Here is a 24098-nt window from a genome sequence, read left to right as displayed (position 1 = left end):
AAAAATCCATCCTCTCATACTTTGCTCAACGATATCTTGATTTATAACTGCGAGAGTACCGTTTGGTGACTGCTACTGACTAGTCATCGTATTCTCGCGCACAGTAATAGGACGAGGAACGAGAGAAAAACTCTGCGAACAAGCCGACGTGTGTTTAAGGACGATTATGGTCGGGCTTTTCAATCAGTGACTGCCATAGAATTTCTATCTTTCGTTAATAATTAGGAGTCTCGAACACAATAGAACGAGCGACTTTCATGGCAATCGTTCGCTATCGAAATCTAGATACATATTTTCAATTGTTCCTGCTTAGTATATTAATCCCGATCCGGATGTACAGAAAAGCGTGAGTAACATGGCGCCACAGATGAATGCAGATCGGCTTTCACAAGCAATCTGCAGCACTTAGGGGTGAAAATCTCGAATTTCTACAACGTCGAACAGCACGTGAGAACACAGTTTAGTGTGCTGAGAATGAAAAAGTTTGATCCGGAAGCGAAACCTGGTAAATGGAGCAGGGAGCTTAGGTTAAACGTCTCTCCTCGTTTCATTTTTCTCGCGGTCTACATGAACGATTATGATTAACCAAGGAAAGAGAGAGAGAGATAGAAAAACGGTAAGCATGCATTCTTAGACGGCTGTTGGCGGCACAGGATGCTTCGATCCGAGCAAAAGGATTCTCGGCTGCGCGATGCGCCGCGTGCAATTTCACTTACTTTCGCCGCTAATTAATCGAGCTCGCTTCGAGTCGGCCGACTTGCAAGTCGCAACGTTCGTGCGGATCCAGAGAAAGGTGCGCTATGCAAATTCCGTCGAAAAAACGAAACGCGTGCCCTTCCCCCACCACCATTTACCTGGTTGTGTTCCGGCGTGATCGGACGCCATGGCTCGTTGCTTCCATTAAGTATCGTCATTGTGTCGTGCCCGGAACCTTGAAGAGAATCCACGAAGGGAGAAAGTGAACCCGGCAGGACTCGTCGAATTTTCGTCCGTGTCCCTGTCACACGATATTTATCGTCTCCTTTGTCGACGCCAGTTGTTCGAATATTTTTCGTCCGCCAGGCTACTTTGCATTTGTTTTCCGTTCGTTAGAATATTTATAATTAGGAAGACAAAAACGATTTACCCTCGAACAACAACGAACAAGACTCGGAACGAAGAAATCGTATTAAAGGCCGTTTCCCAGGGTCTTAGGCATTAGGCAAATGACTTTCGTCTTCCATGAACCCTGGCAGATTCGCTGAAGGGTCAAAATCCGGGAAAAGGCAGTGAGGGACAATCGAACATAGTGGCCGTTCCTTTCCAAGGACAATCCATTATTCCGATTAGCCGTCGGCCATTACGGTATAATGGAGGCGTGCTCTGAACCGGGTTGGCTGGCCGTGCACGTCGAGTTTCAACGATTCAATTCACTCCATTGAAACGGGCGAACTGGAGTGAACAATTTTGGAGCGAACGATATCTCGAGGCCTTGATTGCGATCTAGAATCTAGACTGTCGTGGTCGTCGTCGTCAGTTGTATATCTGGTACGCGGCCTTTTGTTTCATCGGCGACAGAGCGACTTCTCTCTGTCTGTCGTGTTGCGTCTCTGCCGTGGCAAGAGAAACTTATTGTTAGCGAAACAGCGGCCGTGTACACTGGGGACTAGCTTCCGGCCTGCCTGGCAAAAACCTTAATCGCAATTAAGACAATTTCACGGCAGGAATGGGCATTGTCTTGAACCCGTGTTCGCGACCGAGCTCTGTTCTTTGGTGCTCGTTGCTTACTGATGGGATCAAGTTCAATATCTCCTCGCGAATCCGAGACAACGATACAGCGACAGTCTGGAGACTTGGTTTAGGTCCTAGCTGGGGTGTCGTTCACAAATTAGACTGCATATACAATATAACAAAAGTAATTCAATAATCTGCCATAACAAAAATAATTTAAAACACTCACCACTGTCTTTAACCTACTTGCGAAGAACTTGAGCCCATCTCTAGCCACCTCTGTCTCTTTCCCCCCGAAAGGTGAACGCTCGTAGCAAAGGACTCCGAGCGAGGAGATGTGCCAGCTGACTCGGCCAGCAATGTCGGAAGATAATTGATGATAGTTGCTTAGCAGTCGACGCACAAAAGGTTCATCCTGGACTCCTTTTCGCCCTGGCCGCGTTAGGCAGAAAAATTTAAATTAGTACAATGAAAGAGCATTCAGGCAGCGGCCTCTCGTACTCTCGCGTGTACACCGAGGAACTCGGTTCTTGTCGCGATGAATTATATTATGTCCGACCCCGTATAATGAGCCTAACGCGTAGGAGATGTTCTCTTTGATCTCCTTCTTTGTTGGGGACTTCGGCCACTGACGTTAGTTTGTTTTCGACGATATGGAAACCGGGAACATGGTCTCGCTTCTTTTGCTGCTCGTGTTCCACTGTCGGTACATTGTCGATTCGAGGCTGTAGAAATGAAAGAATCGCGCTGGAGGTTCTTTAAATAATTTTTGCAATTCCTCAGTGAATATTTTCTTTGAACCTAGAGAGTGAATGTATTTTCGTTTTCCGCTGATTGTTCAAGACGAGCGTCAAATTTGATTGTTTAATCAAACAGGCTCCATAAAACAGGGTGGTTGGAATAACCAAAGAGCTGTTTTATTATTCCGTAAACCGAAAGTTACGAGCAATTGCCTTACCTTTCCCTTCCTTTGGTTTCCTCCTTCGCTCGGCGCATCCAACCATGAATTCGGTCATAAAGGGAGAAGAATAAATCAGCTCGGTAAACAGAAGATTTCCAGATAAAATACCGGGGCTCCCTCGGAAGCTCGATCGTGAATCGCTATCGGGTTATCTCTTTCTCTCTCGTCTAGACTACGCTATTCTTTGCTTGCACAACGCTGTTGCACCACATGTGTACATTCCATGGTGAATTTCGACCACGTGTCTCTCGCTGGCTCCACCGCGACAATTTGTATTCTTTGGGAAACAATATGTTGCCAAACAAATGTCCAGCCTCCGTTCGGAATCTTCGTAAAATATAAGTACTGTTGATTTTATGCAACGAAATTCTGCAATCTGTCCTGAATCTTTATTCTTGTACCTGAGTGTGAAACGCGCACAAAAGCGATTCATGGAACGGCTGTGTCAGGTACGATTACGGTGTTCCGCAGTGTGCCGTTAATGAAATCATCGACGTAACCGCGGAAATACGTAAAACCGTGTTAGGCCTCCTAGCAAACCGCTGGTCATTCATGTTACTCAGCGTTCCATTTTTCAAGAACGCTCTATAAATTTTCTGCCCATCGATTTTTCAAAAAAAAAAACTCTTCGAAACATTCTTAAACCATTTGACGTACATTCATTTTTACATCATTTTGTTCTGCATCTTTTCCTGCGGTTACAAATAGTGCATCAACCCAATGCACTTCTACCGCTGAATTTTTATTCCTATCCAGAATTGAATCGCTGCGTTCGCAATGACAATATGATTCTCTCCTACGTTCCTCGGTGTGACTAATTTTTATTGCCGGCAATTTCCTCTCGATTTTTTCCACCGGTAACAAATTGAGTAGTAACCCAATGCAGCCTGAACGCTCTGAAATGACCGAGTATTATCGTTGCGCGAGTTGATTGGTGTGCGATCATACTTTGAGCTCCACAAAGCGTCCGCGCAATTACAACTACTTTCTGCGGCCGGTGTATTGTGCCGCCCATCGGCATACAAACCGCGCCGGCATATCCAACACGCATGTTGATTAATATTAATTTCTCGACAATGGATTTTGTCGCTAGGAGAGCGTGGGACCCCGTTCCTCTGTTGTGCCGTTGTTGGTTTTACACCATCGCGATAAGCAGACACCCGTGAAATTCACACTAGAATTTCCCTGTTCGACGTCGACGATCGCCGATAACTCGATGTCTAACGGAACTCGAGCGTTTCTACTGTTCTTCTTCTGCGCGTGGAGAATGAAATTTAAACAATTCGGAGAGGATCAGGTGTACGAACTAAGAAATTTTGGACGATTGAACGAGAACTGTATCGTAGGGAACAATGATACCCGGTGCATGGAAAAGCGATCAACGGTGTGAAGCAATGAGGAAGCATTCGCGGCATTATTTATTACTGTGGCTCAGGAAGTTGTTAGCTGAAGTTATGATGCATTGAGTTACACTGAATACTGGGCTAGATGCACGAGATACGGACTGTCCTGTGCCTATAGGTGGATGCAACGCAGGTAACACTGGTCTCGATACGAACGAGATGCAGATCGATCCAAAACGAACCAGTTTCAACGATCCAATTACTTTCGATCATCTGAACAATTTGACACGTTTTAAAACGTTCTAAACGTCGGGGACAAGAACCTCTGAAGGCAAGTCTGAATTATATGGAGGAGATTGAACTTTATTACTCGTTTATTCAACAACAATCCCCAAACAAACGTCGCTCCCAGTCTCTAAACAAAAAGGAGTCGTCCAACGCTTACAGCAGGAAATTAAATACTTTCGCGAGATAATGGGAGATCCCGTGCGCAGATTTCGCGGAGCACGTGCGCCGCATACTTCTCTTATCATTACTGCTCCCGGTTTGTCCAGCAGTAGGCATAAATGATCATTTTTCTGAGATCGGCGCGCGCCGTCCGGCGCGAAATTGAATGGACCATCGAAGGAGAAGCGCAATCGTTTAAAAGTTAATGGGGTAGACTCGTTTCCAGGATTGGAAAGAATGATAAGTCAAACATGGGGCTTTTCAATAGCCAAAAGCGCTAGGTAAAAGATTAATCTAGGTCGCAGTCGCCCTCATAAGTCCTATTTTTATTTGGCGTCATGTAGATGTCGCAGCTTTATGCTTCCGAATAATGCAAACTACGCATTGTAAACGTAATAAAATATATAAAAAAAGCTTTTTAAAAACCACGCTTATATTAAAACGCTTAAAAATATTTAAAAATAATTAAAAATATTTTTCCCCAAAATTTTAAGCAATTATGTAGTTAAAAATTTCTTCTGTTATAAAATTAGTGTCGGAATAGATGGAAAAATTTAATATAAATTTAAATAAAATCATGACATTAGTGACTATGAATAAAGGCGTGGAGCGCCCAAGAAGATTACGTCAATATAGTTTAGCGCTGCACGCTTTTATTTTTATAATCACGAATGTCGTGATTTTATTTAAATTTATATTAAATTTTTCCATCTATTCCGACACTAATTTTATAACAGAAGAAATTTTTAACTAATTGCTCAAAATTTTGGGGAAAAATATTATCAATCATTTAACTGGATTCGGTATTTTATGGAGAACCAGGAAAAAAATTATTTTCTCCTTTTTAGGGCGTTTTAATTTAAGCGTGGTTTTAAAAAATTTTTTTTCTATTTTCTACTTTTATTGTCATCGGAAGCAAGTGTGTATACAAAATGCAAGATTCGACTATGGGAAGAGGTTTAAAATTCGATTACAGGATTTGACGCATACAACAACAACACGGCAAGTTAATATAAGCGTGGTAATAAAAATAGGAAATTTGGTGGCGGCCTAGATTGATCTTTTGTCTAGCGTTTTCACTACTGAACAGCCTCATCTTTCCATTATCGAGAAATGAGAAGAAACGAGCCTACCCCCTAAGCTGTCCTCGGATTCCTTCGGTCTGGTCCCCGGTGTGTGTTTACGAGTTTTGCACCGAAAAACAGAGTGAGCTGCGTCGCGTGGTGCCGGTCTCACGGGTAAACAAAGATCGTAATCGAACGCAGCCTCCCGATAGTTTACTACGGCACGTCGCCGGATCTATGTACACAGAAGCCAACTAAGGGAACGAAGTGTTTCAATTTATCGCCGCATGCCAGCGACTCTCTGTACAGTTACTCGTGTGAACGCGGACTCTAATAACATTATAAATAAAGATACGAATCTCGGTGCGAGAGCGCGCGCGCTTCTTCTTCACCCCGAGCTGTTTTCTACGCTCGAACGCGATACGGTGTCCGTTTACCATAGACATCGTACGATACTCTTTCCCTCTCTTCCACTTATCCACGTTCCTCTTTCTCTCCTTCTCTCCGTCCCTTCCAACGAGCGATCAACTGACAATTAAGTGCCCCTCTGAAATGCTTATGAAGTATTCTTCATTATCATCGAGCCCCGCTAGCTTCCTACAGCCTAGCCGGGCCCCTCTGGCTGTTAATGATCATTCTTTTCGATATCTGAACGAGGATCTCGCGCCGCGAGATTGAATTATCGGGTGGACACGGAAGCTCTGTTCTTCGTTCCGTTCGGTATTTTTCTAGGGAAAACCGGTAACGGTATCTGTGCTGGTTGCGTTAGATTACACGCTTCGGACGGTATTTCAACCTTTTGGAGGCTCATGATATAAAAGAGTGCAGTCTACATTTTCGGTTCAGTTTTTCCGGTAGAATCGGCTCATCCAGGTCCCATCGTGAACATCGGTCTCCTCGCAGCAATGTAGGCCTTGGAAAGTGTCGGGAAATGTAATTTTTCGCGAATTGGAGCAAATTAACGGGTAACCTCTATGTGCGACGGTCTGGCGTAAGGTCAAGGCGATAAATCGTGGCTCGTTAGCCGGCAGGATCGCACACAAAAGCCCCACGAAACTGTTCCGCAGAAGCAACGAATTGTTTCAGAGAGCGTTCGGCACGCTCTTCCGGTCGTTGATTGTTCACCGTTAGACAAGCCGCGCGACGGCTGCGCGGTTCCCCTTTTTTTTTTCTTTTCGTCTCGACGACGGGGTCGATCGCGCTCGTTTTCCCGCGGCCACTAAATCAATCGGATGATAAACGTGATAGGGTATATCGGAAACAATGTACAATGGGGGTTTCTCGCCTATTGTTACGAATTATCGCCGGTGATCGTTCGTTTCTTTAATAAGCGGCCTGCGCCCCGGGGCCTTTTGTTTGGGCGCGGGCATATCGCGGTTTCCGCGAACAGGGAAACGCGGTCTGGAACCGTCTCGAACGGGCCCACGAAGAGGAGTTGTCGCACGACGACACAATGAACAAGCAGACACGGTCCCGGATCGAGACTCGCAGATTTATCGCGGCAGGAAGACTTTACCTACGTAATTATTTATCTAGCGCGATACAGACCGATAGATCGACGTTGAAACCCGACTGGATTATCCGTTTCGCGCTATTGTTGCACCTAAACGCTGATAAATCGACCGACGATTTACTTCTAACGATCTACCGGTCTCTCTATGAGCCTATCGACGGATCGTTCCCCGTGGAAATCGGAAAAATTGGATAGGTTGCGCAGAAGTCGCTATTGTTGCCTCGGGATCCAGATAAATCGACCTACGACTCGTTCGCGACGATCGGCACGTGTCAACGATCTGCAGCGACTTTTTAAAATGTACAATGTACAAAACACGTTGTAGCAGATCTGGACGGTGTGTAAATCGTATTCTCGTTTCTCCGGAACGTTTGCTCGATTAATTACAAGCATTGATCCGTGTGAGGATAGCTTCTTGCTAGGACTTTTTGTTCGCGATCCGTTCTACCGTTAAGGGTACAGCCTTTTTTCCAAGATGAACGCGGGTAGCATCTTTTCTCACCGATTCAAGGCACCGGGAACGGTTCCTTGTCTGCCCGGTCAATTAATGTTCGTTAATAACAGGCTCGTCAACGAGGCCCGTGTAATTACACGACGATTAAAGCGCGTGGAGGACAAAGTGGCCGATCCGCGGGGCTGCACGCGGAAAACAGGCCGCAGGTATCAATTTCTTATGTAAATATCGCGGCAGATAAGGCGGAGATGTAATTGAGCGCTCAGATCGACGGTGGAACTTTCACCTGCGCTTCCGATCGCGAATTAATCGATAGCGATCGATTTTGCGAGATTTTCGAACGCGTCGCCCTCGCATCCATCCACGAGCAAGTTTTTCAACAAATCTTTGGGGCTTGAAGATAGAAAATAACCGAACTTGTAAAGAATCCAATTCTCATAATAATTTTAATTTTAGATTGCAGAATGGGAGTTCTCATTAATTGTATCAGTTACATACGTCCCACTTTAGCAGAACGCGATTCATGCGCAAACAAAGAACGCTTTCCAATAAAATTATGTCCATATAAATAAACAATTGTGGACCGAAGCATTGGATACAACAGGAAAGGAGGTCAGTGTGTTGTATAACTCTCTGGCAATTTAATTCAATCTCACCCGCGATGCCTAAATTATTTGTACAAAATAAACAATTAGCACAGGAACCATCAGACACAATACGAAACAGGGTCAGTGTGTTAGATAACTTTCTGAAAGCGGTATTATAATCTCTCTCCTATGACGACTAATTTATTTGTAACTAATGAACGCAGCGCATGACAGAATGAGTGTAGTTTCGAAGACCTAGATCCATTGTCGTGGATCATTAAAACCATAATTAATGTATTTCACGAGTGATCACCGGAGAGCATGGTCTTTAGCGCTGTTTATTAACACGTTGTCTCGTCGCATAACTCGCGTGGAACGACACGATTCTGAATCTTGACTTTCAAATCAGTTTTTACAACGCGGCAATTAAATCGTCGTTAGAATATGCAAGATACAAGAAAGTGAAAAAGTTGAGATTTTCCTTCCACGAATGAAAACTACTATTTTCTCGTGTTAAAGCCAACTGTGGCTGTTCCACGAATACGCGATATTATTATTGGCAGCAGTCGATGGCGTGGCAGCCTCTTTCAAGCAGCAACATTGAACGGTCCTCGGTGCACGTGCTATTGTGGCCGCGCGTCTGATTGCGTGGAGGATCCTAATGAGGCGAGGAAGCTTCTTTCGCAATTGATTTGCGTCAGCGTAATGCGCACTCTGCCTCTCCTCCTTCCTCCTTCTCACTCTCTTTCTATCTATTACAAGCACCTCGTCATCTTTCCGGTTGATTTCAAAGGTATAAAGGTGCACGACTCCGGGCGAAATGCAATCGCGATCAATTTCACAGGTAATTTTTATCGGCGCTCATTAAGCCGCTCGATTAATCTGCTCCGCCAAAAATCCAATCAACGGAGAGAAATTGCACGCGATATTTGTAATAACCAATTCCCTTTGTATCTCAAACATTTTTTCAAATTGAAACGAGCATTTCCTACAGTCCCCAAAGACCATGCAGAATATAAGACAATTCTATTATCTTTGAAACTGTTTCTCCTTCTGCACACAACAATGTACAGGTGAGATTTATTCAGAAAAAGGTATGCGGCTTCCTGAAATTACCGGGTAGAAGATCAGAAAGCCGGATAAGCTTCACGCCTTCCAGTTTTTACATGGGAAAAATGACTGTGTCTAGAGGAAAAATAATGATTGGGCGTCTCGCGTGCTAATAAACACTGAATAACACGAAATCCTGCTTGCAATTAGAGTGGCGTTCTCGAACTAATAATGCGAGGAAACCGTATAATGTATGACAATGGATTCAAGGAGCATTCCATTAAGCGGATCATTGTCTAATAAGAATTGTCTGCAGTCGTTGGAAGATTCCGTGTTCCTTGGAATTTTACATCTTCTGAAGATTCGCAGGAATTGATTAACTGCATCCATTCCTCCCACTTGAATCATCTCGTTCTCGTGCCTCTCAATTCTTAGTCACAAGGAACAAATTCTCAAATAATTCTGTTCTTCGAGTAAGAGTTGCAGTAGGTAAAAATCGTCTTCGTTTAAACCTGAACTGCACGATCAGCAAAGATCAAATTATGGCTGAGGAAGAATGTGTCTTCTTCAGCGATATTAGATCCAATCGCTCATGTTAGCGTATCAAGTATATGAAAAGTTGCTGCATCTAAAACCTGCAGTAACAGCCAAGGAGTATTCTCATTTTCAAACACGTCGTTTGAAGCGAATTTCAAAATTCGAAATATTATCGCAAACCATTATTCTCCGCGTCGATATTCTCTAATTTTCAAGAACATAGGTGGAAAGAGATGGTATCTCCGGGGAGAAGAGGAGACACTGATCTCCCCGTATATTCAGAGCAGAGAAGAAGCGGGATTCGCACTTAGAGCGTCTGACAATTTGATTGCTATCCGGCAGCGGTATCGCAACATCGTCGAACCGGGCCAGCGCCTGTACACCGGCCGATTTATCTTGATTTACACGTGATCGTGATGCCGGATACCCCGTAATTGAATCATAGCGCTCTTGCCCGTGTACATTCTTTACACGTTCCACGTTCCATCGTGCACCACCCTTACACCGCCGTAATTTGCGATTTCGGAGGTGTAACATTCTTTTATTTCAATCAACCCACTGTAGCAATTTTTCCAGATGAATAAAGTTCCAATGAGTCTTAATTTTGACGTATCAGCAAATTCTTTCGATGACTTTCATTTCACATTAAGAAACAAATATCCTACGAACTTTCACGTTCTAATTGCGACTTAAAAATAAGCGTAATTACAGCGACTGTCGGTGCATCGCGCCATTTTTTTTTAACGAGGACCTACAGTAATTCGGCGTCGTTTATCATGCAGTAATAAAGATTGAGCAATCGGTTCATTAGCAGCAGATTGTTTGGTGCAGCCTTTTTATTAGTTAATTAGTCGGCGGATTTTTTTTCTTGGACCGTTCGACTAATTGGCGAAAGTAATTGGGCCTCGTATCGGTCGGGGGAAAACGCGTTTTCCCGTGTCGGAAGTTCGCGAGGATAAACCGTTCGCGATATTGTTCGTCGGTTGCGAAGGAAGCGGATAACGCGGACCGATTAGCATGCAAATTCGCGATGACTTTCTCGTTAGCGGATCTGGTTGCTCTATCACGATCGAGAGACTGCATTGTTGATGAAACGCGGAAGAAGTCGCTCGGGTGCAGACTCCTTTGGACAGATGGCGCCAGTCTGCCTGCTGCGAACGCATTCTGCACACTTCTAACTCGCACGGTGCCTCAGACATTCACCTTCTTGACGGTCGCCGGTGACCGTCGCTCAACCTTCGACTGACAAATTTTCTTTTTCAACACTCGTACTTCCTTAAAGTTTCATAAATGTGCCCTACAAAAATCCTACATCGAATAAGAATAAACGAAAATCGTAAAATATGCTTGCATGTTATAAACAAATTCAAAATTAACAAACTGATGACTTAAACTCCCCCTAATCTCGTACATACTACTCTCCATTGAATTTTGAACAAAATCCCTGGCACGGTGGCGAAGATACACGAAAAAGTGACGTCATTGTTGCAGTTAATAGTCGAATGCACTTCGCGAGGAATGCAATTTCCTGGATCTACGGGAGTTTGGATTGCCCATTTGGCATGTTAAGAAATTTCGTGTTGCAGATAATGTTCATTAGAGATGCATGAAATTCGCGGTATTTCAACTGCAATGACGATGCACCGATCGAGCGGGCAGCGATGCGTTTTGCGGGAATAACGGAGAACGTCGTGGCCAAGTGTCGAGTCCCGTAACGCAACGAGAGGTCCGGCATCGGTGGTGACATGACTCGGTCGTTGATGAAAGAGTCATTCAATTAACCACTAGCTGGGAATGACGAATCAAAGCGTCCGGACGAACAAGGGATCTAACGAAAGCCGAGTTCGCGAACTCCTCTTTTCTCTTGCATCTCGCCGACGACAGTGATTTCATAGTCACGAGCTTGGGGGATCGCAGCCTGTGTGTTCGGCGATGACAATCGTTGCTTGAAATCCGATAAAGCGTAGTTTCCTCGCTGCAGAATGCACAACGCATTGTGAATAATACAGTAATATTAAAAATTTCGAATACGTCCGTTTTGTTCCCGGTCGTATCTTAATAAAAACGAAGAGGGTAATGAAAAAGTACTTGGCGAAAAGGCTCGATTAACTGGGATCTGATCCTGGATGACCAGAGAAGTTAATGGCAAATCGCAAAGTGTTCTCGAGCACGAATCATGTTCATAAAGTATCGCATTTGATAAGGGTCGGCGTGGCTTCGTTACGAAAGCGTGCGCGTCGGCTGGCAAGGAATTTATCGTCGAAAATCGTAATCGGCCAGTATTAAAGGAACGCAGAGAAGTGAAAATGGGATGAGGTTTCGCCCCGTGATATGTAGGATTTTCACTTGGCGGGCGAGCGATCACGCGAAGCAATTCGCGTGAGATGAAAGTACGAGGAATGAGTGGCCGACGCGGATTCGCGAGATAAGTGCCGCGAGCACGGCACCCAATAAATCCTGTTTCGCTTTTGTTGGACAGCTTTGCCTCATCATCAGAAAAGAAGACTGAAAGAAAGCACACTCCTCCGTTCAATTATTATTGACATTACCTTTGACAATTATCAGCTTATGTCCTCCTATTAAAAGATGGTTAAACAGATGAACTAAATAAGACCGCAATTCCCAAAATTTTGGAACGTCTCCAAATTTCAAGGTTGCAATTCAAAGAACCGACAATATCTCCAGAGCAGGAATCGATCCTAGCCCCATTCAAGGACGCCGCAGCTTCGACCCCGGAGCAAGAAGGCCAAAAAGCCACTTGCCCTACGATTCTTTCAATCGAAGAATCAGCTCGTCTCGCCTGTTCCGATAAATCCCAGTTGATACGGGAGCATAGAGCGAATCCCGCACGCGTCTGCTTCATTCACGGTGGCAGGCTGGGTCCGGAGTCGATGGCAGCAGTTCGATTATCCCCTCGTCGAGTCGACGTGAGCGTACTGGCGGCGTCGTTATCACGCATGCCCGCGCGGTGTGCGCCGCTGGTAGAGTGCCGGGCACAGTGTCGGCTCCCGTGGAAACGGCAGATATTTTGACAGTACGCCGCCCTGCATCCTCCGGTTTATGCCAGCCCGTCGGCGACCCTTCCCTCGGTGCTCGTTCGCCCTCTGGATCCTGCGTTTTCAGGGAAAACAAAAACGGTCTGTGCAACTAGCTCGACGATAGCTAACTCCTGAAACCGGGTCAGTCGATAGACGACGACGACGACGTGGAAAGAGCAGTCCTCGGTGCATCATGGTGTTAGTGCGATAGTGCTTTTCTCCGGGCAGCTAGAAGTTAGCTGTGGGGTTCTAGGGAGGGGATAAGGTCTCCCAAGGTGGATCAGTATTTACGGTTCTCGTCCAGGAAATTCGGGAGACTTCCGAGACGGATGGAAAGGTGTCACGCGACGACGACGACGACTCGGAGCTGTGCTTTCAGGTCGCGTTGATCATTCCCTAGCCCGGGCACATCGATCGTCCGCGAATAAAAGCCGGCCAACGGTGACCGTCGGTGCTCTGTGGATACCCAGTGAAGTGCCACCCTGTTTCCCCAGTGTTCAACGTCTCTCCGAATAGTGATCCTCATTCTCGTATAATGGATACCTCGTCCAGTTCTTCGCATAGTGATCGCGGGGTCGCGAACCACGGGAAGCTGGGGAATGATCCCGCAGGGACCCGGCCGGCGATGAACGTTCGCGAGGGTTGTTATTAAACGGAGCACGCGAGAATTATCGTTTTAACGTGGTGGTCGTGGTCCCGAGCTGTCCGAGCGAGCTGCCTCGAAACAAAGCAGAGAGAACAGGCAAACGACGAAGTAGAGACGAAGAAGAAGAAGTAAAAATCACCCGGAAGGCCTTGGGAAGAAGGCGAATATCCGAGCGACTTCTCGGGCCCAGGCTGCACTATTTCTCTCCGTTGCACTCTCGAGGTTCTGATCTCTCTCGCGTGCATCCCGAGTGGGCGGATGCCGCTGTCCATACCAAGGACACGTATCCTCGGGCGCGAGGCCGGAGAACAATGAGGATTTCAGCGTGGAGGCTCGCGAGGATGCCGTGTCGGGAATGCAAAGTCCATAGCGTCTCGTGTCGGTCGTGTTCCTCGTCCTCGGGTCCGTCCTGCTGCTCGTCGTCTTGGTCGTTCTCGTTGAGACGCGTCAACGAAACTTAGCCCGGTCTTTCTATCCCTCTCTCTCCTCTCTCTCTTTCTTTTTCTCTTCTCCTCGGTTCGGCTCTCTTTCTCTTTCTCTTCTGTATCTGTTCGGCTCTCTCTTTCTCTTCGGGGTCTGTTTCTCTGGGAGAAGCCAGGACCGTGCACACCGTGGGAATAAATCGACCGGCCGGGTGACACGAGAGAGAAGCTAGAACAGGAGGAAAGGAGCCGCGGAGCGAAGAACGGCGAGCCAACCTCACGATAAAAGAGAGGCTAACGAGCCGAACAGGATGAGTCACTTCGACTGGAAGCTGCTGCGCCGGAAGAAGGTACATACATACCTTGTCCTCGGACGCGAACACACTTTCCGTGTGCTCCTATTCCGAACTCCTGACCCCTCGCATGCCCCGTCACCGTTACTCGACTTATCGACCCGTGAAAAATACGCTGCGGGGGTGGATATATCGCCACGCAGAGAACCACGGCTCTCTAAATGGATCACGGGCCGCGAGACAGGGGGACGTCGCGCAGACCTCGACGTCCATTTGTCAACGGAACCCGGAGAGAGTCGATCCGAGGCCACATTAGGCTTGTCAACTCGTTCTCACCTCGCGCCCTCCGGTGTCAGCGCCGCCAGATAACTGGCGATGCGCAATTCCAGCGATTTCCGGTCAAGGTTTTTGCCAAGCACTCTGCGAAATTGTCACGGGCTTGCGCTTTTCGTGCAGCGTTCGCTATATTCAACGAAGTCTTGAACGAAGTTTCTTATTCTAGGGGGTTGTATTTGCAGAATTGTCCCTCGAAACGTTAAGATGTGTCTTACCAAGATTCGCTATAAAAGTACGCTGATCGTGTGTAGAATCTCCAAGGATGTGAAATGAAGGTTCGCAGTCAAGGGGAGAATGTCCGCAAGGTTAGGTTGATGGTCGAGCTATTAGATCGAAATGGAGGCCCTCCCATGGTCCCCGGACGTTTCCTTTTGCATTTTCTGAACATTCTACGTCGGCTGCAGGTCTCCCGCCGGAACTAGGGCACCGGGACTTAATCGGTTTTCTAGAAAGTAGCCTCCGCGATTACATCGCGAGGCGATTGCTTCGTTCCTCGTCGAATCGCGGAAGCCGGTGGAAGCGTTTTGCCACGGCAGCTTTCGAATTTAGCCGGGCTGTTACACGTTTTTCGAACATGCTCCTGCAATTCGTTCGAGTACTCTGTTTACGCTGCTTTCGACCAGTCATTACGACTCGCTCACCCGCGTACGCATTATGTACTCCACTTGGAATGGTTGAGAGCATGGTTTCCATGGAACCATCAAAACATTAACATTATAGTTGTCTAACATTTTCGTTGTCTCAATCAATTTTGTGTACGGTTTATTAGAATCGAATAGAAACAAACATGTCGTACATTTTTATTAATTCTTCGAAGCAATGTTGGGAAGCATTTTATAACTGTTCGAACACGTCACGAATGTATATCGCTTTCTCAACACCATGTACATACGACTCTGTACCGTGTGTGCTTTCTCCGTCATCGACGACAATATTCAACGGTCCCGAACATCGTCGAAAAACCGGGATCCCAGACGAGCCTCGGTTAATTAATAACCGAATTACCACGCAGCCGAGAGACACGACAAGCTCCTCGTTTTCATGCTTGCGACATAAATCTAATATAACCTGTCTCTCGCGGCTTGTTCCCGCGTCCGTTCCCATCCCCTTTGCTCGCTCCTGGTTCCTGGATCCGCGACGTTCGCCTGACGTCCTGTTAAATGTATAACAAACTCATTTCCAATTAATGGTCCCTCGAAACGTGGGTAACTGCCGTAGTATACACCGATTCACCGAGGATCGTGAGCCGTTCCGCGATCTGATGGGTGGCTGCGAACGTGTTTCTTGTGCCGAAGATGAAAGTCGTTGCGACAGAATCACTGTTCGTGAGGTAATCGTTCTCCGATGCGAATTTTAATGGGAATCAGAGCTAATCTTGCTTCGTTTCATTCACCTCGTTCGTAAATTCGTGCCGGGTTAATGCGAGTCTATAGAAAATCGACTCTTTGATTGTGAAAGCTGTTTTCCTTTCAAAGGGTTCCGCGGTGCTTGAAATTATAAATGGAGGGTTTGAAGACATATTTAATACTCCCTAAATTCACAATCTGGAGATAATATAAAATAAAATAAAAATCCACACAGGAACATCCTTCTTTCTTGAACAATTTTCTAGGTCGAGGCTAATCGAGACTTTTCAGTTTCCGCCCCAAATGCATAAAGTCCACGGTCCAGCAATAGCGTAACTCACACGTGCGGCTAGTTGTCGAAGACTAAAGTGGCGCATAATAATTTCCATGGGCGAAAAGCCGCGCGGCATCGAGCGCTATCATCGTTACCCCGAATAAGAACAGTATAAGTTCGAACACAAGTGGCGGACACGAGCACACTCGGCAGCGAGCGTACGGCAGTAAGGAAGCAGAGTGTTGAAGTTACGAGGTTACCGGTCGTAATTATACCAATCATTCCGCTTTCTCAAATTTGCCGGGGTCCGTCGGCTCGCACGCGATTCCTCCGGGATAAAAGACGATTATTATCGGTCGGCTCGGGCATTGTGTCCCGGGTCCATAGAATCGGTGTGCGGGTGCGGTTCAAAGACACCTCATGTCGATGAACCGATTCACCCGGCCTGTCGGTAATTCAGCGTCCACGGACGTTTATGCTCGCGGCGTCGGGCAGGTTTATCGCGGCTGAAAAACGTATGGGAAAAGTTCTACCTGGTTTCACGGTGTACAACCCGTGTGTGGTAGCCCCGGCGTGCCTCTAATTATCGCTCCGCTATAACGTACAACGTATTATGAAACCGCTCTATAAATATATCGTCGGAACAGCCCTATTAGCGGCATAATGCGAACTTTCCTGCATAAATTATCGCCGCTCGCAGAACGGAGAAAGCCACTTACAGCTTAATTCATTTTACCGTTTCTAATTACCGTGGCTACCTCACCAACCCCCTTCCACGCTCAAAAGCTCCACCAGCTGACCTGTACGATACACGATCGCGCACCGCCCGCCGATTCTCTAATTAACGACAGGTGCCATACACTTTGAACTACGAGCATACGTTTCGGCAACCTGCTCCACGCGTAACTGTGCATCCCCTTCGTCACTGAATGTCCAACGGGACTGCCAAACGTGGCCTAATACCCCATACTCGAGAGACCTTCCGAACAATGCCATTTTCTTGAGCTAAAGATCGGAGTATCTTGATTCAACTGGGACATTCTTAATGGGATCATAGAGGAGCATTTTCGTGACTATTTGAATTTTTTTATATTCTTCACGGGGGCGGAGTTTTGAATATTTTTTGTGCGAGACGTTGGGTCTAACTTTGAGCCCATTGGTTTTGCCGTTGTTTGTAGAGATATGTACGGAAAAATGATTGAAGAATATATTGTTGTGCTTTGTGAGGGAAATTTGATTGTAATGGTGAAGATCGGCTCAAGGCCATCTCAAGGTCGTGGCTCTCTGAAATGTTGCCAATAGTAATGAATTGATTAGTAACATTAAAAAATTCATATCTGAATATAATACCGAATAAAACAACGAAATACTTCCGGCGAAAATCGATTCTGTAAATAATGTGTGTGACCAGCTTTCATGTGGAACGTGAGAAAGCAAACTCGCAACGTTCTTCGCAATGTTTGCAAGTTTTGCAACAGTGAAGGTGACTCTGTGTCAACGTCTAGATCCTCGTTGGCGTATCGAAAAATCGTTTGAACGTAGTTCCGTCGGCCCGTTAGCATAAATTGCCAGGTTTCCGGTGAAACAGTGTGCGCAGAACTACGGTTATTACATAAAACCGTTGTGTTCGGAGGTGTAGGTTGCTCGATGGTATCTGCACCGCGTGGTTTCTCGCAATGGACAGCCCCTTCGAAAAAAAAAGACAAAACAAACCGCGTTTCGGTATTCAAACCGCGCGATCGTGCTGGGAAAATCGAGCACCGCGGTCAAATAGAACCGGCCCGTGCTTTTACGTGGAACCTGAGAAATGTGTAGCCAAGCTCGTTGACGGGTTTACGTGGCCTCTCTATGATACTCAATCACAATGCTATACGCGTTTGCCGGCGGATCTGTTGAACGTTTCGCGCTCGGTATTTGATTATCTTGATTTCAAAGTTACGAGACAAACGCCTGCGTTTGTTATTCTTGGAAGTACTGCCACTCCGCGGAGTTATGTTCTTTTATTCTGGATGTCTTTGTTGCGACAACAATCTTTGAAGTGTGTCAGGTTCTTTCAATTTATTTATATTCTATTGTGGAATTAGACCCCTTCCTGCTTCGAATTCTTTCGAATATTTATGCTCGAAACTTTCGTTCACTTTTACGGTTTACATTTTATCGGCTCTTTGGAGCTACAGAATCGTAAGTTGGTATTGAAGTCGAAGATCAATAGCAAAATTCCTACGAGAGCAATTCTCTCCATTCTTCATATTCTGTTCATTCTCTCCATTCTTTCTGTCAAGTGGAACGGAGGCTTCAGGTGTTCGGAACGCGCTTTTACGAGCTGCTGGCGAGGCAAGCAAGCAAGATTTTCCGCTTGTTACTTCTGTTCGGCGTGAAACGTCACGTATTCCTTTGTGAAAACGAGGAATCGATCGTAGTCCGTGTGCTCTCCGCATCAGCAGACGTCGAATTGTCGCCTGAGTGAATAGGAGCGCCAGTTTGCTAGGGTTGGGGGTAGTTATACCGTAACTGGAGTTGGAAAGTTAAAGCTTTACCTAGCGGAAGTCTGTTTGCTGAACGTTCCACGATTGTGCATATTTAAAAGCAGTTTGAAGAATTGATTAAGAACGACACAGTTATGAATCATAAACTCTTATAAACGAGTGAACTGATCGTTGGCAGGTTGCGTGCGCGTGTAGAACGAATGCTATAGCGCCTCGAGTTTGTTAGCGCCGGGGGTTGCTATGCTATAGGTATCGTTTGCGAGTCGAAGTAGGCCAACAGAGAACCGTGCGTCGGCCGGCACCGCGAGGGTAGCTTCGGTCGATGCAGTTTCGAATCAATAATCGCGTCTGCAGTTGGCTATTTAAGTTTCGTCGGGGATACACTTGCTCCAAGAATAGCGAGCCTCCCGACACACGGGCTTCGCGATATCTATTCCGTCAATATTTGCTTGTATAACATCGATATGTTTGTTAACGCGTCGTCTGGACGGACCGGTGCGTCGATTCGTCTCTATTCATAGCGACCGGCTGCCGGTTCAACGAATAAATACACCGCAAATAAACTATAAACTGCCCCGGGAATAAAGTATAAACTTGGCCAGGTTATTGGCCGCCCGTCGACTCGAAACAGTGTGTGACTCGAATATTTGTTAATTGATCGTTGACTCGACGGCTTCGATGATCAGACGCCATGCTTGCGTGGGTGAGGAGGTTTCTCGCTCGGAGCAGAAGGCTAATATCGAGGGTAAGATCTCTGCCTTAAATCATTTTATTATATTCACTTTAAATATATATATATATATATATACATTAGCTTTATGTTACCATCGCAAATGGAAAAATGCATTTCATTTTCCATGTGATTAACTTCAACAACCATCATCGTTAAAAATAAGTTACTTGTCGCAGGCTTCGCAGATTTCTCCGTGCCACTGATCTTTCACACTGCCCCGTCAATTCTCGACGACAAAATTGCGGATCTGTCCCCAGAAATTCGTCGTTGAATGGCGTTATTAAACGACGGTGTTGAATTTTTAACAAAGTCAGAATCCCAAGCTCGTCTCCGGTGGATAATAGAATGGAACGCCGACTGAAATTCAATTTTTCAACGTCACTGTTCGCTAATGGGACAGATCCCACGCCATTTCTCAGCCGATTTGCTATTTAAATAAACTGGTCCCCGGCGAGGTGAAGTTCAACGGAGGTACACCGTCTGAATGAACGAAAGAGGCTTTCTCTACTGGTTTTCAGAATAGACAAATTGATGGATAGAAGATTATGCATGCGAGGCCGAGGGAAACCAAATACTCGGGCAACGGCGAGAAGAAACTTATGCTATCCTCTGTTTTCGCGGACGTAGGCGTTTGTCACAAAAATTCTGTTGACACTATCATTAGACTGAAAACGCCCGAAGCAATTTATTCGTGACTAAAGATCGACAAAATTGTAAAAGAATTCGTTCTATCCTCTTTGCAATGGATCGTCAGAAGAACAGAGGATGAAAATCTGTTATTAAAATCCTTTTAATATAAAGTTTCGTTACGCCAAGATTGAAACCATTGTGCAGCTTTATTCGCGAAAATAACTTTTACATTTTCTCCACACGTTGTCAAAGGATTTAACGAACAGCGTACTCGAACGTTTCTGTTGTATCAAAGTGTTTTGTATAAACCGCTTCCAGTTCTTTATTGTTCCAGCAAGCACAGAAAAATTATTCCCTCTCTCACTCTCGCAATTCATTCCCACGGAACACTCTGTGTGTTTTAATTACGAAGACTAATTGAAAAAGGTCGCGTTTGAAAACTTAACAAGATGTGAAATTGCTTTGCGTTCTGAATACAACGCGGAATTCAACGAATGTATTAATATTAATGATTACACTTGTTTCTACTCAGTAATTATTTTGTAACAGTGGAGTTGTGCATTCAACAACTTTTTATTGAAACATCTGATTCAATATTCCTGCTGGATTCTCCTTTAGCATAAAGCTAGCTTCAAAATTGGGTGTGGCCCAGATTCTCGGGCAAGACGGCTGCTTTAAACTGAATCGATAGCTGCATTCTGACTCGTCGCAGTTGCAGGTTGCAGTTTCTAGTCCTGGAATGAAATGCATTCTCGAGATTGTAAAAAGTTGAGTGGAAACTATCAGTTTCTTCAGATGTTGCTCCAGTGAATTAAATCCTCATGTGAAATTCAAATAAAGTATACTAAAATATGTGACATTAATGCACTCAATCCAATTTGTTTAAAAAATTTTTAAAGCACGAAGCATTGGTTAATGAACGACGTAAAAATGTTTCAATATTAACGTGAACATCAGATATGAAATTCTAGTAAAGTATTGTACTCACTCCAATCTGTTTTAAATATTTTAAAATGATGAAGCATTGGTTATTGAACGACGTAAAATGTTTCAATGTTAACATGAACATTAAACTTGACAAATCTCCACTAGACCAATATATCAGGAGACCAATACATCCTCTATACACAAGAAAAATAGCAGAGACGCAAAACCATGGGGAAAGGGCGTCGGAAGGGTCCTAGGAAAAAAGCGAGGCAGACTGTGGGTATCATGGCAAAAGGGCCATCCTTTAGTCGGCAGGAAGTCGTTCGGTTCTGGGAGTCCTACGCGAGATAGACCTATCGGGAGGATGCTACTGATAAGTGATATATCTCGGCTGATTTTCTACCTGCGTTGTCGTCGATAAAGTATCTTATTATAAAGCACGGTATAGCTCCCTCGGCCTCGTCGGCGATGCGTCTACCATCGCCAAAGGATCGAGGGCACTGCCTCTCCGCCCTTCTCGCCCCTCTTCGCCTTGCGTCTATCCAGGGTGGGGCTGAAATCGATTTTAACCTCCCCCCTGGTGCAGCCTCCCAGCCCAGTGGAAGTTGCTTCGGGGACTCCAACCCCCGAGTAGCAAAAAGCTTTTTCTCCCTTAAAGCGCCGCCGCTTTGTACGCCTCTTCCATCCCCGCAAATCCCTGCCAACCCCCTCGCCCTCTCTATACTACCGCCGACTCTCCCGTTCTCTCTATTTTCTCTGAACCCCCGGCCACACTCCAACCCTCCAGCCTCACCTTGCCCTTGGACCCGCGTTTCGACGAGGTATAACCCGTTCTCTTCTATAGAGAGACCTCCTGCTGACAGACATCCCGGAAACTGGCCCTCACTGTGTTAATCGTGGTGACTGCGTGGGTTTTTCAATGTCCTGATCTCTTGGTTCCAGGGGCCGGTTGCTTTAGGGGATGATACCGTGCCGAGATATTCCGACCTTCAACTTTCAGGGCTGTTTTCACCCCTATCATGTAGACGGTGGTTGATAAAAATATATAAGCCCAATATTTTTCTAATAACCACCTGCTCCCAATGTTTCGTCTTAATCATCGTGTACCACTTTCGGCATTTTCCCTTGTTCGCAACTTATTTTATAGTCCCCCATCGCACAGTGCCGACAAACCTGGCATATCTCATTACTCGTTTATCCATAAATCTAGATTATTAAATTTCATTTTTTTCGAATAATCACCATTGCATAGACATTAGTAACCAAATTTAGATTTTTGTCCAAAATTTTACCATTTGTCCGCCACAGTCACAGTGCGGAATTTACTGGAAAAATTCAATATTCGTGTGGATCACGCTATGAAGTACATTTCTTTTGCAAACATATATATTAGATTACAGATAAAATACGTATTTTTTATAAGAAACTGTTCATTTCTTGTCAGATTTATTAATTGTATTCTTAAATTTCATTTTCTGCGAATTACCTTATGTATACATTAGTAGCCAAATGTAGAAAAGTGCCGAGTTGTGGCCATTTGTCCGCACTGTGCATCGGCAGGAAAATCAAGTGTATTCTGGTGTGCTCGAGTTCATCAGGTGTACCGACGTGATTCTAGTCGGACAGGGGGGGGGGTGTAGGGAAATTTGGCGAGTGTCCAGAGCCATCCTCCAATGAGGTTTCCATTATGACTCGCCGTGGATGAAGCGGAATTTCATTTACGAACCACGTACCGGTCGTCCTGCACGTTACGGTAGTAACGAGTGTACGTGATCACCATAATACACGAGATCGGATGAATCGTGGCTACACGCTTGATTTATTTCCCCTTTAAAATCCGCCGTGGAAGACGGTTGAATTATTGGGATCCGTGAGCGGGGATGGAAATTCCAATCGAACGGTTTGCATACTCGAAAATTTGTTTCTACGTATACATCGATCGTTAATCATACAAAAAGTCCTGGCAAAACCCGAAAACGAAGTGAAAGAATGATTAAAAACGAGCCGAACATCCCGATCAAATCACTTGGTATAAAACAAAATTATCTTTCGACGAAGTGTAAAACGCAGGTCGTCAAGATGCTCGTGAAGACAAATGCTCGCGCGGGAACGTGTGAAATAAATCGACGAACGACCGCTGGTTAATTAACAAGAATTACCGAGAAACGTAACGGGATCGTTATCTCGCGCTCACGATCGAAACGGACGAATTAACGGGCGACAAGTCTCGATCGGTTTCCAGCAATCGTCGGAACATCTCTCCAGGGGGAGCCTCTCTCTCTCTTTCTCTCTCTCTCTCTCTTTAGCATAATATCGTGTCAATGATTATGCGCTGCTCGATTTTAATTTCTCGACGATCCACCGCACATCGAGGCTCCTCGGAACCGATTCGGGCAACTCGACCGTGAAGCCTCGTGAAATTCGAGCTTAAATTTCACCCGGAGGACCATTCACGTCTCCGTAGCCGATCCTCGTGAAATAAGGTTATTGAGATATAATCAAGCGGCACCGGCAAAAGCGACTGGCCAAGGAATCTGCCGGTAGACACGGATCAGCGCGGGTACACAGGGTCCTGCGCAGGTTTTACGGCCAAAGAAGAGAGAAACTTTTCGGGCGAAAAAGAAACTTCACGAAGAACCGGGCCCACCCAAGCAAGCTGAAAATCTCGCGAACTTTCGACGTTCTTGCGAACCTGGCCGCGGTTTCCGAATTTTCTACAGATCGGTTTTTGCACTTCAATCCTCCTCTTTCAATGTACTCAACCTTCATTTACTCGCACTACATTTCTTCCCCGTAACTCCAACATAAATAAATTTTTATTCCATAGAATAACTACTTAAATGCAAAATAGATATTTGCTAGTGTAGTCGAAACCTTCTCGAAAAAATTAAGATTGGAAATGGTAAATAATCCTAATGAAGCGACAACAAGATCAGGAACAACTCTCGATGCAGTATTTGCAAGACATTTAGACAAAATTGAATCAAGAATATTTATATCATATTTTAGCTATCACAAGCCAATTGTTTCAATGATAGAATCATAGGAAATCATAGAACATAGAAAAATATAATGAACGATGAAATTTTGCGACGCAAAGAAGGAGACCGTATAGGAAATGTTATGAACTATGTCTCTTTCTTGAAGTTTCACTTCAAAAGTTTTCAGATTGTCAGTACTATACGCGAATAATTAAAAGATAAAAATCGTCAATAGACCGAGGATTTTACGCATTCTAACTTACGAGTTCTAACGAGCAGTTTAATTGCGGCACAGAGTCTCCAAATTTGGAATCCAATGG

At 45.3% G+C, this 24098-nt stretch overlaps 1 protein-coding gene across 4 annotated transcripts in view; it reads left to right on the top strand.

Annotated features, from left to right (window-relative positions):
• The window catches only part of LOC143211916 (uncharacterized), a 353326-nt gene that overhangs the window by 5841 nt on the left and 323387 nt on the right, over positions 1-24098 (top strand). Inside the window, exon 1 of one of the 4 annotated variants that reach the window (XM_076430046.1) lies at positions 12629-14122. The exons of 2 other annotated variants lie outside the window; for them this stretch is intronic. In XM_076430046.1, the coding sequence (XP_076286161.1) occupies positions 14084-14122 (39 nt within the window). In that variant the 5' untranslated portion in view covers positions 12629-14083. Of the gene's footprint in view, positions 1-12628; positions 14123-19029; positions 19253-24098 lie in introns of those variants that run through there. One more of the 4 variants, XM_076430045.1, reaches the window with a different exon arrangement.

This window comes from Lasioglossum baleicum, chromosome 9 (genome assembly GCF_051020765.1).
Source record: "Lasioglossum baleicum chromosome 9, iyLasBale1, whole genome shotgun sequence".
Lineage (NCBI taxonomy): Eukaryota > Metazoa > Arthropoda > Insecta > Hymenoptera > Halictidae > Lasioglossum > Lasioglossum baleicum.
The sequence above is the reverse complement of the archived record's forward strand: the minus strand, read 5'-3'. Positions and strand labels throughout refer to the sequence as shown.